Here is a 16,675-nt window from a genome sequence, read left to right as displayed (position 1 = left end):
GCAGTGTTTACATTGGAAGCTTGGAACACCTCTTGTTGCAGTCAATCAGACGGCCACCAGAGGGACTTCCGAGTTCAGAGGCCCTAAAAAGGCCTCATTCACGTCTGACGTATTCACGCACTGTGAACGCGCTTTGTGTGCTGAGGCTGTCAGCACTGCTGTGGGAGTGGCTTCAGCTGACAGCTGAAGACCGAACCCACAGGGACTCTTTCTGTCCACAATAGTGGTTGAAGGGGGGTGGGGGGGGGGGGGAGACCTACTCTCCTTCCCGGCCCCCACGCCTGGGCGGTGGGTGGGGGCCGTGAAGATAATGAGGGGGGGGCCTACTGTCCTCCCCCCTCTTCGGCCCCCACCCCTGTGCGGTGGGTGGGGGCCCTAAAAATAACAAAATTGTCTTCCCCCCTCTCTGGCCCCCACCCCTGTGCGGCGGGTGGGGGCCCTAAAATTAAAAATAAGGGGGGGGGGACCTACTGTCCCCCCCCGGCCCCCACCCCTGTGTGGCGGGTGGGGGCCCTAAAAATAACAATAAGGGGGGGAACTACTGTCCCCCCCCCCCCGGCCCCCACCCCTGAGCGGTGGGTGGGGGCCCTAAAATTAACAATAAGGGGGGGACCTATTGTCCCCCCCTGGCCCCCACCCCTGAGCGGTGGGTGGGGGCCCTAAATACAAAGGTGGGGGACCCTAGTTAACCCCACAAAAAAAAATTATCTCCCTACCTACCCCCCCTCACCCTAATAATAATGAGGGGGGGACCTTTAGCTAAAAACCTGTAAAAAAAAAAAAAGAGATGAAAAAATGAGATAAAAACTTGCCATTTGATGTTTTCTTTCTTCTAAAATCTTTGCGCTCGTTTTTTTTTTTTTAATTGCGTCGGTTATTATGGCTTTTTATTTGGCCTTTTTTGGGGCTGAAGAAAGAAGATTTTAGAAGAAAGAAAACATCAAATGGCAAGTTGTGTTTATCTCATTTTTTCATCTTTTTTTTTTTTTTACAGGTTTTTAGCTAAAGGTTTTGCTGGCACTATAGTGCCCTGAGGGTGCCCCCACCCTCAGGGACCCACTCCCGCCGGGCTCTGGGGGGAGGAAGGGGTTAAACTTACCTCTTTCTCCAGCGCCGGGCGGGGAGCTTTCCTCCTCCTCTCCTTCTTCCTTGCGACGTCATCGGCTGAATGCGCATGTGCGGCAGGAGCCGCGCTCGCATTCAGCCGGTCGCATAGGAAAGCATTTACAATGCTTTCCTATGGACGCTTGCGTGCTCTCACTGATTTTCACAGTGAGAAGCACGCAAGTGTCAGGGTACCTGTGGTCTCTACCTCCGAAAGAGGTAGAGACTTAGCTGTTCCTCCATCCAGACGGTCTGATGGCTCCCTTCCCCGCGGTCTATCCGGTCATGCTAGGCCGGCCGCGAGGGAGTGACTGCCTTTTACAGCATCTAGGCAGGAAGTAGTCATCAGGACACTCCCCCGGAATGACCTGTCAGTCAATTGCTGCAGGACCAATCAGGACGCCTCGGAGGCGTGGTTACTGCTCTGAACAGGGTATTTAACAGAGCTTCTTTCATTAGCTCATTGCCCTGTCGTGGTTCTAGCTTGTTCTAGTCACTCAGTGCTTGTGTATTCTATTATCCCTTTTGGTTTTGACCCGGCTTGTTTACCTTACTCTGCTTATCTCTGTTACCCTTGATTCGGCTTGTCTCTCGCTTACCTGTCTTCTGTTACCCTCGACCTCGGCTTGTCTTTGACCATTCTATACTGTACTACTTACGTTAGTCCGGCCATTCTAAGGTCCGGTATACGTATCTGGCTACTGTTTGTACTCTGCGTGTTGGATCCCTGTCCCGATCCTGACAGCAAGCGCCTCTAGCGGCTGTCAATGAGACAGCCACTAGAGGTTTTGGAGGCTGGATTAACCCTCAGTATAAACCTAGCAGTTTCTCTGAAACTGCTGTTTATAAAAAAAAAAGTGTTAATCCTAGAGGGACCTGGCACCCAGACCACCTCATTAAGCTGAAGTGGTCTGGGTGCCTAGAGTGTTCCTTTAATTTACTCTGTTCGTATCGATCCTTGGTCTAGTCTAGTGTCCATGGTGGGCATTGTTTCTATTTCAGCCTGACATTGTAGTCAATTCTTTGGAGGACCACAAATGCTGTGGCTATTATGAGCTTGTTGGTCTCTGTGATTGCCTTGATTGGGATTGTAGACCGTGCAACAACTGCTAGTATACAGTCTGGTGGCAGTTTGAATGTTTTTTACCCTGTCTTTAACACAGGAGACATCTGACCTGGCATGACTGACTTGGTTTGTGTTGCTCACTTATTATTGAAGTCGGCAGAGAGATAGCGAACAAACTCTGTGTGTATTCAATAGTCTGTAAAGAACCTTTTAATGAAAAAAGTAGATCCTGTTTGAAGTGAATTATTGCATATCAGCAGCAGTTTGATATGGTTGTAGTGTCTGCCAGATGAATGCTGAATTAGAACGAAGTTGAGCTGACTACGTTATCTGCTTTGACTACTGTAATGTGCATTTATTTACTTTGTATTTTAATTTTTATTAGTTAAATACATTTTTGCTGTACTATTCAGTAAAACAAGTTTACAGCTGCAAAGATTGCTATAGTCATCATTTTACTCAGCTTGCATATCAACTCTGCATTCTATCAGTCTTGACTTGAACATTCTCCCAAGCAGCAGGTCAAATGTGCTCCAAGTGTGAAATCAATTAATCATGATGGTTCCTTTGAGATCATGACCGTTTTATTAGTTAAGCAATTTCATACTACTGGTGCATGAATTCCCCAATTGACAGGCAGCAATGAAAAGTGATACTTCTCACTCTGCAGGATTGGTAAGCATCGTGTCTAAATATGGTGTTACAGCCAAGGAGTTGCTATATCTCACATATGGTTTGATTGGAAGACCACAATAAAATGACTTTATTGCCAGAATGGTATTAGTCTTGAACATTCTGACAAGGCATTTTTGAGTATAATTAGCGGATACTTCAAGGGACACTCTAAGCTGCTTAACCACTATAGCTTAGTGTAGTGGTTATTTTGCTAATAACCTCTGGGTGTTGTACCCAGGACTTTTTCAGTCTGTTCAGAAGGGGTTGGACAAAAACACAGGGAAGGCTGCTTTATCATAACTTTGATTAAAATGCAATTTATAGTGGAAATGCCAGAGAGGATAGGGGGGCAGGGGAAGCAAGAAGAACAAAATAAGAGTAAACCGTTGAAAGCAGCACCCCCCCACCCTGAAAAAATAAGTATTTCATAAGGAGAAAATCATAATGAAATACTCATTTTGACTGTGTATAAATTTCACTGAAATTCAAACCCAGTCAAGAGATATACTGAGATAAAATAGGGGCTCGGCTCTATGGAGAATATAGACCACAATGCTGTTCTCTAGCACATGCGGAAACAGACCACCTGGAGGAATGAGGAAGTAAATATCATCTTTACCGGAGTGCACACTGTAAATAATGTTAAGGAATCAGAATGATTTGCTGAGTCACTTTCTGGTCTGGACAGAGCTCAAAATAGAGGTATAAAGCTTATATGTGTGATAATCAGGCAACTTTAATGTTAGTGTTTGTTTCTCCAACCCCAACCCCATGGATGACAGAATGTATGGGTGGGAAAAATACTGGTTGAGTTGGACCTTGAAAACAGTTTTCTCACCACAACCCTCATGGTCTGCATATCTCCACTTGTATTCCATTTACTCTCCCCCTTCCTTTTCTCCTTTTATCATATTACACAATATTTCTTTGAGAAAATTACTTGATATATTTGTTATTCATTGTTTATTTTTAAGGTGGGACACTTCGGATTTATGCTGACAGTTTAAAACCAAATATTCCGTACAAAACCATCCTTTTGTCTACAAATGACACTGCAGACTTCGCTGTTATTGAGGCGCTGGAAAAGTATGGAATGGAGAGAGAAAATCCCAAGGAATACTGTGTAGCTAGGGTAAGCTTGGTCTGCGGCACAAATGTGCCTATGGATTTTTTTTTTTGTACTAAAAACATGTTAATACGTTTTGTTTGTTTTAAATTCCATGTAAGCTCTTTTGGCAGATTCCAAGTTAATTCAAAAGTTCTAAAACTCATTGTAGTCATTGCAGTATTCCAATCCCATTAGGAGGAGGATTTTGGAAGTAAATACACTGATCTGTAATTCCAGCAACACTAACCCTGTTATCTGTAATCTCTTCCTACTTAAGCCAGAGAACAATATCTTCTAGAAATTAAAGGGACACTATATTATAAAGAATACAGACCTGTATTCCCAACATTGTAGTGTTAAATGAACTATTTAGGCCCCTGTCTGTCACCTTTAATATCTCATGGGAAAGGGGATTTTACTCCTTTTATCCCCTGCCATGGCTGGCCTAGCCTGGCTCCGCCTCCATGGCTGAGATCAACAGTATTGATTTTGCCATTAGTAAATATATTTACTATCAGTAGTGAATATAATAGGCTGTCAAAATCCACAATCCTCCTCTGCATTACAACTGGCTTTAAAGAAACCCCAAGCACCATCACGAGTCCAGGGTGTACGAGTTGTTATGGTGCTCTGGCCATCTAAGGCGTCAAACTTTTTAAAATTGGTTTCTTACCAGTGTTCAGCTGGACACCATTCCCGACCTCTGCTATAGCTACGTCTGCTGTTGCAAGACTTGGCTGAATGAGTTTAGCTGACACTCTAGGACAGGCAAAGGCAACCTTCAGCACTGCAGATGTTTGGACTACACCTCCCATGATGTTTTGCCAGCATTATTGGTGTAAGACCATTATGGGGGATGTAGTCCACAACATCTGGAGTGACAAACAAGAGCTTTAAGCTTTCCTGGCTTCTGAAACTCCAGGTATGAAGGGAATCCGTTCTAAAGCGGTTTAACTACTTACTATGGGGGAAGATGCCAAGGCAATCCTGGCGCCACAGCCAGTACAGTACACTGTAGTGGATATGGTGGTTAGAGTTTTTTTAAGTTTCATAATTGTACAGCGCTGCGGAATCTGATGGCACTATATAAATAATAAAATAATAATAATGCTATGCAGTTCTGGTTCTAGGTTACATTGTTTGGCACCACCATGTATAATGTGATCATTAAGTATCTTACATTTTTTGTAATTATTTTTAGAATATGGTTATTATAGTGGATTTATTCTACGAAGTTTATTGGCATAACTGTATTCTAAATTCTATGCTTAATGAACAGGGTTTTCACAAAAATTAAATCAAAGTGTTAAACAACACAATGTTTCATAAATGATGTAATATGGATCGTAAGGGTCATATTTTTAAAATTAAAGGTTGATTATTGGTAGTTATAATGTGTGTGTCTCTGTCTTTAGTTTTATTTAATTTTCTTTGTCACGGTCTTGATGGTTATTCCATGAGGTTTAGAACAAAACAAAAACAAATTAAATCTTTGTATTTTTGTATTTCTAAAGCGTTTGTATTTTTAATTCTTGTGAATTACTTGTCTTGATTTGGTATTTTTACTTTGATTTGGAATCCTATTATACAGGCAGCCCTGAAAGCTCTAGTGAAGTTTGCTTTTTTATTTTTATATATATATACCTTGCCTGATTTTACCCTGTTATTGTGGATAATCTTTCCAGACACATCTGCTATAATCAGATTTTTGTTTTTTCTCTTTGCTTGTCAGTCACCTAAACCCTGAAATACTACTGATTTTTTTTACCCCTACAAGCGTACACTTTCAGTGTGCTCCTTGCCTAGTTCATGGTACAGGAAGGTCTGCATTCCCTTTCTACCTGCACTCATTTTCTTGTTGCTTAATAGTTTTGCAAAAATTGCTTTATCAATAAGCCTACTTTATTTGCGATGTATGTTCCTACAGTGTTTGTTCAGCGATCTCAATAGTCCATAGTTGCTAAACATTTTTACGACACATTGCTTAGTAAAAACCCTGTCGAATCAAAACTTACACCTGGAGGGTATACTATGGCTTGGCTCTCAGTGGAGAATCACATTAAAGACTTGACTAGTGCCATAGGACTTTAAATTTTAAGTCCTTGTCCAGATTATCACAATGCAGTTTTTCTGGCAATTTGCACTTGTGTACTTCAGTGTGATTAATGCAAGCTGATTTAGTCTTCAGTAGTCACTCACTACTTCAAAGGGAATACTCTCTGAATCCAAATTAAAATGCAAAACTAGCAACTCTATAGTAGTGAGATATAGTAACCTGGCAACAGACTCTGCTAGTTAACTGGGGCGCACAATGAAGGTGTTGGCACACTTTTAGTCTGTAATGTGTGTTGGAGTAAAGAAGAAAAAACAAAAAAAAACTTATCTGCAGGGGTGTAAACAGTAGTTTGGAAATAGCAAAGACTAGTAAAAATAAACACTCTTCAGTGCCATTAGAGAGAAATATTGTGTAGCAAATTAAAGGAGCAGTCATGCCAAAAATGTTTAACAAAATACTATATGCTTTACTTCCCAATAAAGAAGTTTTTCACATTTCACCTTGCATGATATATTATTTTTTCAAACTTGGATTCTTTCTTAATACTCTGACTTTTCTCTGTGTAGGCTGCTAAATAAATATTTTGTCTGCAGTAATGTATTGAACTTTAAGCCTGAGAATTGCTTAAAGGGACACTATAGTCACCTGAACAACTTCAGCTTAATGAGGTTGTTCAGGTGAGTGCTACAGCTCCCTGCAGCCTTTTTCTTGTAAGCACTATATTTTCTGAGAAAATGCAGTGTTTACATTGGAAGCTTGGAACACCTCTTGTTGCAGTCAATCACGGCCACCAGAGGGACTTCCGAGTTCAGAGGCCCTTAAAAGGCCTCACGTCTGACGTATTCACTCATGGGTGAATTCATCAGACGGGCGATCAGCACATAAAGCACTGTGAACGCGCTTTGTGTGCTGAGGCTGTCAGCACTGCTGTGGGAGTGGCTTCAGCTGACAGCTGAAGCCTGAACCCACAGGGACTCTTTCTGTCCACAATAGTGGTTGGGGGGGGGGGGGGGAGGAAGGGAGACCTACTCTCCTTCTGTGCTGCGGGTGGGGGCCCTAAAATTAAAAATAAGGGGGGGACCTACTGTCGTGCCCCCACCCCTGTGCGGCGGGTGGGGGCCCTAAAATTAAAAATAAGGGGGGGACCTACTGGCCCCCACCGCTGTGCGGCGGGTGGGGGCCCTAAAATTATCAATAAGGGGGGGGACCTACTGTCCCCCACCCCTGAGCGGCGGGTGGGGTCCCTAAAATTATCAATAAGGAATTATCCCACGCTGTGTAAAATGACAGAGAGCACTCTGATTGGCTTAAACCAGCCAATCAGAGTGTTCTTAGCCTAATTGCAGGGCGTGGCAAGGCTTTATAAGCCTTCCCCCGCCCTGCAAAGCTCAGTCTGCGCGGAGCCCTCCATGGGTGAACATGGATTGTTTTTTTGCGCTCGTTTTTTTTATTATTTTTATTGCGTCGGTTATTATGGCTTTTCATTTGGCCTTTTTTGGGGCTGAAGAAAAGATTTTAGAAGAAAGAAAACATCGAATGGTAAGTTGTTTTTATATTTTTTTTTTTTTTTTTACAGGTTTTTAGTTAATGGTCCCCCCCTCATTATTTTTAGGGTGAGGGGGGTAGGTAGGGAGATATTATTTTTTGTGGGTGGGGAGGGGGGGAGGGTTAACTAGGGTCCCCCCCCCTTTGTATTTAGGGCCCTCACCCCCTTTGTATTTAGGGCCCTCACCCCTGAGCAGTGGGACAATAGGTCCCCCCCTTATTGATAATTTTAGGGCCCCCACCCGCCGCTCAGGGGTGGGGGCTGGGGGGGGGCAGTAGGTCCCCCCCTTATTTTTAATTTTAGGACCCCACCCGCCGCACAGGGGTGGGGGCTGGGGGGGGCAGTAGGTCCCCCCCCCCTATTTTTAATTTTAGGGCCCACACCCGCCGCACAGGGGTGGGGGCCGGGGGGGACAGTAGGTCCCCCCCTTATTGATAATTTTAGGGCCCCCACCCGCCGCTCAGGGGTGGGGGCCAGGGGGGGGGCAGTAGGTCCCCCCCCTTATTGTTGGTTTTAGAAAGCGAGCTGAGCTGTCAGTCAGACAGCTCAGCTCGCGAACGCGCATTCCGCGCACATGTGCGGTATAGCGCTGACTATCTTCATAGGGCGGCATTCAATGCAGCTCTATGAAGAACGCGATTGGTGCAGCGCGAAACCGTGCATGCGCACCACATCGCGATGACGCTTCTCTCAGAGAAGCATCCTATTGGGCCCCGTGATTTCGTCATTTTGACGAAAAAGGGGGCGCGGCATGGCTGGGAGCTCGGCGCTGGAACGGAGGTAAGTTTTTAATATAAAAACACCTCGAAAATTATTTTTATTAAATGAAAGTTCATATAAAAGCAAGAAGGAAGGCTGGGGGACCTGTCTTTTTTGTTTTTATATGTTGACTATAGAGTGCCTTTAAAGCAATTACTATCGCATTGAAATGCAGCATTGTATCAATTGCGAGTGCTATACTACTGAAAATATGTAACTGGCATTTATTGTCCGTAGTACAACTTGTGCTCTGCTGCAGACATGCATCTATCTTCTGTCCGTACTCCCACCTCTGCTCGCCATCAAGACTTCTAAAGGGCTGCACCGTTCCTGTGGAACTCTCTTCCCTCCTCCTTTAGATGTTCACCCAGTCTTCACTCCACAAAAAATCATTAAAAACCCACTTCTTCATAAAAGCGTATCAATAAAACTGTTAATAGCTCCTGACTGATTTCTCTCTTGCAACTGTCATTAGTCTAATACTATCCTTACCTTTTGTGTCACTTTACCCCACTCCCTCTAGCATGTAAGTTCAACCCCTCTGTTCCTGTGTGTCCAACTTGTTTGGTTACAACTACCTGTTTGGTCGTCCACCCACTGCAAAGTCCTGGGGAATTTGTTGGTGCTAAAATAATATCATAATAACTGTTCCTCTACAAGTAAACTGTTGGTAAAGCCTGTAGAAGTTCTGAGTAAGTGGTGCTTTAAAGGAAGTCACAGAGAAATCCTGCTCAGTTACATTAGCTCATATTTCACAGAGAATGCAGTTAAGACTTGCTTGATCTCGCTCTGGTTCAGGAAAAGTCCAGAAATTGCGCTTTTGACTGTATATCTTGCTTTTTACTAATTCATTATTGTCTTGTACAGAATTGAACTCTTTTTTTATAGTGTGTGTGTACTGCACTCAAGTTTTGTCTGATTTCCATAGGGACTTGGCTAATTGTGTAGAAAGAAAATGATAGCTAGAATTGGGTAGGTAAATGCACTTTTAAGTAATAGAGCTGGAAATGACAAAGCAGATCTATATTTAGCTAGATAAACATTCTTAGAAGGGCTGCTTATATAGTTGCTATATTAATGTAATGCACCTGGGTCTGCTATCATATAGGCGCTTCTGTGAGAAGGGAAACAGATACAGTCTTAACAGATAAATAATGCAACAATGTACACGATTACTTCACCTGCTGTAATATGAAGAAAGTGAATCAAATGATTGGCTATGCTGCCTGGGAATAGCTGCACATTTTCTCCTAACAGGCTCTATTTCTGGCATCTCTATTTTTTGGGCATTTCAAAATAAAGGGTTGCTTCAACCCATTTTTGTTCTAAATAGAATGTCCCCCCTTAAAGAGACACCCTCAAGCTTTATAAAAATAAATTTTTGCTTACCTTTATCCAGCGCCAGATCAAGCTCCCAGAGTTGCTCGTAATGTCCCCTTCTGATGTCACAGGACCCATGCTGAGGACCAATCAAAGGCTTCTCATAGAGAAGTCTTTGATAGGCCATTTTACTGGCTCAGGGCAGGAGGTAGGGCGGGGAAATAAAATGAATAATTTTATATAAAAAATATATTTATATATTTTTTTTTAATTCCCCGTACTACCACCATCGCCATTCCTGCCCTTTCTATTACTTATTGTTGTCCTTGTAAGTGCTGCATGAAATAGTGTTCTAGTAGAGCTTTAACTTTAAGGAGTTTTTTACATCTTGGCCCACTAATATACTGTGGATGTAATGCTTTCTCAGCTATTTAATAGATAAAATATATATTTTTTTAAAGTAAAACTATAGTCACCCACAACCGTTTATCTCAATTAAGTGGCCTGGGTGCCACATCTCCCTTGCTTTTAGTAATGCAGCGTAGAACATTGCCAAAATAGTGTGCTCCTCGATAAAGAGTGTAACTTTTTGTTTGTCATCCGGTCAGAAAACAAAAAAGTATAATTTGCCGCTAGGCCAGAATAAACGAAAACATGCATTCTCAAGCTCAGCCCAGCCAAGCCATGCCATGCCCCTGTTATTGCTATTTTGTTATTCGGGAATATATACAGACTGCAAGGAATTTTGATTAACACACTCTCATGTGCCATACCTGTCCCTTTTGGAGGTTTCACCCGACTTCTTTTTCCTTCCAGTGTTTTTCTCTGGCAATATGTTGTTGTTGTGGTATTTTGTTTTTTTTTCTCAGTTTTTAAAAAAATTTTATATGGCCAGATGCAGCATTGGGATATTTATGTAGGGTGGATTACTTAACCCCTTAAGGACACATGACATGTTCCCTTTTATTCCAGAAGTTTGGTCCTTAAGGGGTTAAAGTGGGCTAGTCCACTGGGGCACTCCATAGGTTTCGGTGACTGCAGGTTTTTTGTAAACCTCGTTTCAATTATACTGTTTGTCACATTTTATGAATATCATATACGTTTACATGTACTGTATGTATGTATGTATGTATGTATTTTTCTAAGTGCAGGTTTAAAACGTCTTGACTGTAATCTTTGTTTAGTCCTCTTGTGGAAAGTATGTATTTTTCTATGTTTTGCAAAATTCAAGTACATTGACTGCACTCTCGTTCCTATTTTAGGTAACACTTCCTCCTGGAGCACAGCATTCTGATAAAGGCATGAAAGAGACTATATTGGATGATGATGAATGCCCTCTCCAGATATTCAGAGAATGGCCAAGTGATAAAGGTACCGATTTCAGTTACACAAAGTGCCTTGTAAAAAGGCACTCTTTATAGCATTGTACTGCAAACTCTGGTCCACTCGATGTTGCTGAACTACAACTCTCATAATAATTTGAATGAAGTAGATAGGCAGAGAATCATAGGAGTTGTAGTTTAGCAACATCTAGAGGGCCAGACATTGGAGAACCCTGCATTAGAGCACACACACGTCTTAAATACATTTCTGGCATTGAGGGCATATAGTTATTCTGGGCAAGTGAGTGTGTATGTATGTATATATATATTTATTCTATATCTTTTTTTTTTTTTTTTTTTTTTTTTTAAATGGTGTATCATGCAATTAATACATGCAAAACCAGAATTTCCACATATTTCAGTGATGCTGGTAGGCAGAAATCTGATCACTTCATATTTGAATAAATGTGGCATAGTTAAACACAAAGCATTAAAGGGAAAACCACTAAACATGGATATCTTTCCCATTCCCCCCCACTCTCACTCCGGGTCAGCCGAGTGTGCACTCATCAACTCCTCTATACTATTATAAACCCATTCTCATGATGGTAGGGGCATCACATAAAACACGAGAACTTACTCGGAGTGACTTCTTGCTGAAGTTAGATGTCGCTGAGAACTTAGTGTTATGCTGACATGGACCATGACGGAACCTCAAACCCACACCATCGTCAGTACGGGTCTCCCCTGATACAGCAATCTATCCCCTAGGCTCAAAGCATTTGAAGAGAGGGAGGCTTAAATAAAGGCCTCAATTAGACAGATCGACATTAACCTACACCCTGACTCCATTATAACATTTACGTCTAATTTCTACACCATGGAAACTAAATATTGGTAAGCTTTCTTTCAGCATAGCTATGAAGTAATGCAATTTTTAATAGACCGTGGCATTCACACCATTTATTCTTTAAATTATTTACCTTGTTGAAGGACAACTTGAATTCCAGTTGAAGAGAAGACCTCCAGACTACATTCCAAAGAAGAACCGGAAGCCAGATGGCAAGCCAGGAAAGGGGAAGAATGACGGTTATGGGTTTTCGGTTTCACCAGATAAGCTGCCTTACTTGGTAGAATTAAGCCCAGGTAAGGGGTCAAGATAACTCACAATTGCACCGCAAAACTTTTGGTTAGATGTTGCAACCTATAACAAAATGAACGGTTTTGCAATTGATGATCTAGTTGGTCTTTCACCTATTATTGAATGTATAAATCTCTTACTGGTTTATAATAATGTCCTAAAAGAATAACTTTTGATTCATCCTGCAGCAATAAAGGTTACTTTCATAATCAAGTAAACTCTTAGACTGTTAAAACAGCTTTTCTTCTGCACACAATAGATTAAATAAATAGTGGTATAATCTGGTTATAAAAGTATCGATTATTTTTTAGAATGGAAAATTGTATGATTCCAATTTGTAGAAAACTGTCTGATCTTGGACACTGCTTATTAACATAAACTTACAATAGTTATACAAAAACAAGTAATTTTAAACTAGACTTGTTAGGCAGACAGGAACAAAAGGTGGTGACAACCTGGCTTACACTATAAATGCAAAGTGTTCCTTTTTGGAACCCTGTCCTTTTTTTTTTTTTTTTTTTATAGCTTGGTGGGGCCCTTTCTTCTCTTGAGTATTTACAATATTTGTTGTTTATAATAGTGCTTTGCAGCAATAAAACTCACAGCAGTCATTGCCCAAACTGCAATAAGTAGCTTTGTTTCTTTATTAGCACAAACACATTTTTACTTTGACTTTAATTGCATGAAAGACGAACAGTGGGTAATGAGGTGTCCTAAAATGGGAAGAATAGTTTTGTTACTTCAAAGTACCAGTCATATTCACAATATAACTTTTTCCAGGAGGTAATTTATGCTTTTGATTTTAAAATGTGTGACATTTCCCAAGATCCAATAATTCTGTAGGAGTATTTTTGGTGGGGTTTGCATAACTACTTCATAACCTCCCCAGACTTCTAAATGTTGTCAACAAAAGGTGAGGGGAGAGAAACAAAAACACAGTTTTAATTTTTTTTTTATTTAAGAATTCACATTAAGCATTACAGTGTAGCATAATCATTTAAATCTATTTAAGTATGCATTTTTAACACAATCCTTCCCCCCCCCCCCCCCCCAAGATACTCGCAAATGTATTATTTCCTTTTACAAATGAAAATGTATGTTTTAGGATTTAAACCTTACAATAAAGGTTTGGACATAGTCCCTTTCTTGATTGACAGCTTAGGGGTTATTTTTGGGGAGGGGTGGGGGAGGGAAATGTTTTATTTTTTGCGAAGGAGAATGCATGTTCTCATAGGAAACTCGACAATTATGCATTTGAGCTAAGTTTTCTGAGATACATATACATATAGCTATGAGTCTTCATTTTATTTTGTTAAAAATCTGTTAATTTTTTTTTTTCTTCAAATATTTTGTTTACAAGGCATGTCATGCAAGCTGTTCGTTTCTTTAAACCACACACTACCATTTATATGTAGATGGCCAGAGCATCACTGATGCCACCTGGATGCTATCGTCCAGGCATAGGCACCCTTCGGCACTCCAGATGTTTTGGACTACACCTCCCATGATGCTTTGCCAGCATTATGGGTCTAAGAGCATCATGGGGGATGTAGTCCACCACATCTGGAGTGCCAAAGGTTGCCTATCCCTGCTATAGTCCATTATTTTTTATTATTTTTTTAACTTCCATCTATGGTACTATTTATCACACTAATTGACATAATCGTGTTTACTGGGGTAAGTTAACAAGGGATTGTAAATTCCAGAATCATGACAGTAGCTTCTTAATTATATTTATTGAGAGACAGCTCACACTTTATCTATAGAATTTCTGTCTACTTTGGAACAAATTGTCTTGGAAGGATATTTCTTTAAAAAAAAAAAAGTTTTTTTTTTATTTGTCAGACTCTGCAGTCTGTCTTCTCCTGTCTTGCCTGGAAGATTTGGGCTATGAAAGAAATGTACGTGCCTATTCTAACTACCAGTCACTAGATCTTTCAAATAATATATGAAATCACTGATGTTTACCCAGTCAATTATAATCTATTACTTTGCGAGACATAACTAACTACTTTGTGCATATCACATGTTCACTTATTTACTTCTTTCTAATGTCCCAGCATTTTAATCACAGCTTCACAAAATCATTAACCGCTGTTCACACTCTCTTAAAATACGTTTGTGTTTTTTTTATTTCATTTATTGTAATTAACTTCTCTAAACAATTTATTAAGAAAAAAAGATGTATGTGTTGCCTGGCTGCAGATTCACTCTGTCCTGTCTTCTCTCTTGCCACTCTCCTTTCCGCATGCTCTGCATGGTATCTGTTCTGCTGATGGTGTATTTTCCTGGGTCCTGTCTGTGCATGTGTTCTGTCCTCAGGCAGAAGAAACCACTTTGCCTACTACAACTATCACTCTTACGAAGGTAATAACACGTTTAATACATTTCCTTGAAGTGGCGTGACTTTTGAGTGCAAGGAATGTCTTGACAAAGTCTGAAATAAATCTTTGAGCAGTTTGTCTTCACCGTGTCTCTTTGACTATTATAGTATTGGTTTCAGCCAGATTTCTTATGAGAGATTTCTGTAGATGACTTGTGCTACTAACTCTCCCTGCAAACTCCTGTACTTTTTTTGTTGGGTAGTAGAGTGTGAACTATGTAAAAATCAGTAGCCCATGACAGTCTTTGGTAGGCTCTGTAACACCTGACTGAGCAACCAAAAACACAACAAATAAAACCAGTTCCACCATTACACACAATATGTTTGCTTAGAACAGGTTTCTCCAAATTCTGGCCCTCCAGTTGTTGCTGAACTACAACTCCCATGATTCTCTGACTACCTATTTCGTTCAAAGAATCATGGAGTTGTATTTCAGCAACATCTGGAGAGCCAGAGTTTGGAAAACCCTGACTTGGAACAACGAAGACCACTACTCATTCCAATGTATCAAGGCACAGACTTGACAAAAAACTATCACTTGGTAAATAACATGCCTGTCACAAAGGCATGTGCTCCTCACTTCATGTATCTTCTGTAGGTAGAATTCGGATGACAACAAAGTCAGGCCAGCACTTGCAGTCATGGCAAGTGCATTAATAAAATAAACAAGAAGTGATTTTCTTAGAACATTATTGATGCTTTTATACTAAACTGAAATATTCCATCAAGTGAACGTACACATAAAATTAGAATGATCCTGCTACCCACTCTGCAGAAAGCTTACGTTATTTAATTATATTGGATATAAATATCATGGTACGAGGGACTAGTAAATTAAGAAATGGCCTCCCAATGTTTGTTATAACTTTTTAAATGTGTCGTCATATTGAGGTTATTGTGCTGGAGGCATGACCAATGTGCAAAAAAGCTAAAGTTCTGGCATAGGAAACCTATGGATTCATGTGGTCGTTTTTTTTGTACACATGCGGATTAGAAAAAATACGTTCAGAAATGCTCTCCTACTGTGCTTTGAAATCCACTCCTTGCTCATATGCAAACAACTAGTTTGCCAGATAATACTGTGATGTATGTTTCTAATTTTTATTACAAAAAAACAAAACACATTGTGGTATTTCTCCTCCCCACAGCATATCTCTCTTAACTCACTTAAGCTTTTTGGGAAAACCCATAAATAATGTTGCTCCGTTTTAGAGCTTGTTGCCAACCACACACATTCATCACACTGTGTATTAAATCTCAAAGAGATCTTGAAGAACATGCATCACTTTAGTGTCAGCTCATGATTGCAGTTGTTTTATGAATTGGAATGGCAAATGCTCTAGAATTTTTTGTTTTAAATTTGCGGTCTCTTTAAAAAAAAAAAATGCATTATTGTTAACACTTAAAAGTAAAAGTAAATAGGAACAGGCTTTGTTGATTTGTGTCTGCTTTGTAGCAAGATAATGTTCTAGCTGAGAAACCAGCATGCTGTGGTGCATGGCAGGGGGTAGTAGTGCCTTTAAACAAAAATGAGACTGTTTGCTATCCACTGTTTGTTTAAAATGGTCAGTTTTGTTAGCTTATTCCTTTGTGTCATTCTTCTAAACTGTACAACAAAAGGGTACTTAGTAGGAGATTTATTGAAAAGATACAATGTCCAGGCTTAGTATTGATGATAAAGGCTACAGACCACCCGAGAACTTATTTTTCCCCATTTTTAATTTTTAAACTTTCTTTAGTGTGATACATAGCCAAAAATCTGTCTGGATACATAGGTGTTTTTTTATTTTTGTTTTGTTTTTCTCTAAAATAGACATTACAACTGTATAAACTGTTACATTAATTTTTCCATAGTTGACAAAGTGAGAACCACTAAGATGGGTAATCCGAAAAATCTAAATCCGTTCGTTAGAGTTAATTTAATCAGTTCTATGTTCTTTACAGATATTCTTTTCAATCTACCTTTCTAAATGTGTCATTTTTCTGTGAAATTCAGATGGATCCGACTCCAGAGATAAGCCAAAGCTTTATCGTCTTCAGCCAAGTGTCACAGAAGTTGGAACAGAAAAGTTTGAGGAGAATTCTATCCAGGTCAGTTTGTGTTAGCCAGTAAAGAGGGCAAACCATTGTTAAATTGTTTGCCCAGTTACCGGGAAACCTGACCAGAGTACTCCTGGCATCACACACGCTACAGC

At 40.4% G+C, this 16,675-nt stretch overlaps 1 protein-coding gene across 20 annotated transcripts in view; it reads left to right on the top strand.

Moving 5' to 3' along the window:
• The window catches only part of AFDN (afadin, adherens junction formation factor), a 202,010-nt gene that overhangs the window by 93,068 nt on the left and 92,267 nt on the right, over positions 1-16,675 (top strand). For 13 of the 20 annotated variants that reach the window (XM_063443438.1, XM_063443439.1, XM_063443450.1 and 10 more), the window contains exons 6-10: positions 3,820-3,977; positions 10,897-11,005; positions 11,950-12,102; positions 14,420-14,464; positions 16,477-16,571. In XM_063443438.1, coding sequence (XP_063299508.1) covers positions 3,820-3,977; positions 10,897-11,005; positions 11,950-12,102; positions 14,420-14,464; positions 16,477-16,571 — 560 coding nt within the window. The remainder of the gene's footprint in view (positions 1-3,819; positions 3,978-10,896; positions 11,006-11,949; positions 12,103-14,419; positions 14,465-16,476; positions 16,572-16,675) is intronic. The other 7 variants (XM_063443457.1, XM_063443456.1, XM_063443443.1 and 4 more) reach the window with 1 other exon arrangement.

This window comes from Pelobates fuscus, chromosome 2 (assembly GCF_036172605.1).
Source record: "Pelobates fuscus isolate aPelFus1 chromosome 2, aPelFus1.pri, whole genome shotgun sequence".
Taxonomy (NCBI): Eukaryota; Metazoa; Chordata; class Amphibia; order Anura; family Pelobatidae; genus Pelobates; species Pelobates fuscus.
This window is presented reverse-complemented; position numbering and strand designations above follow the sequence as displayed.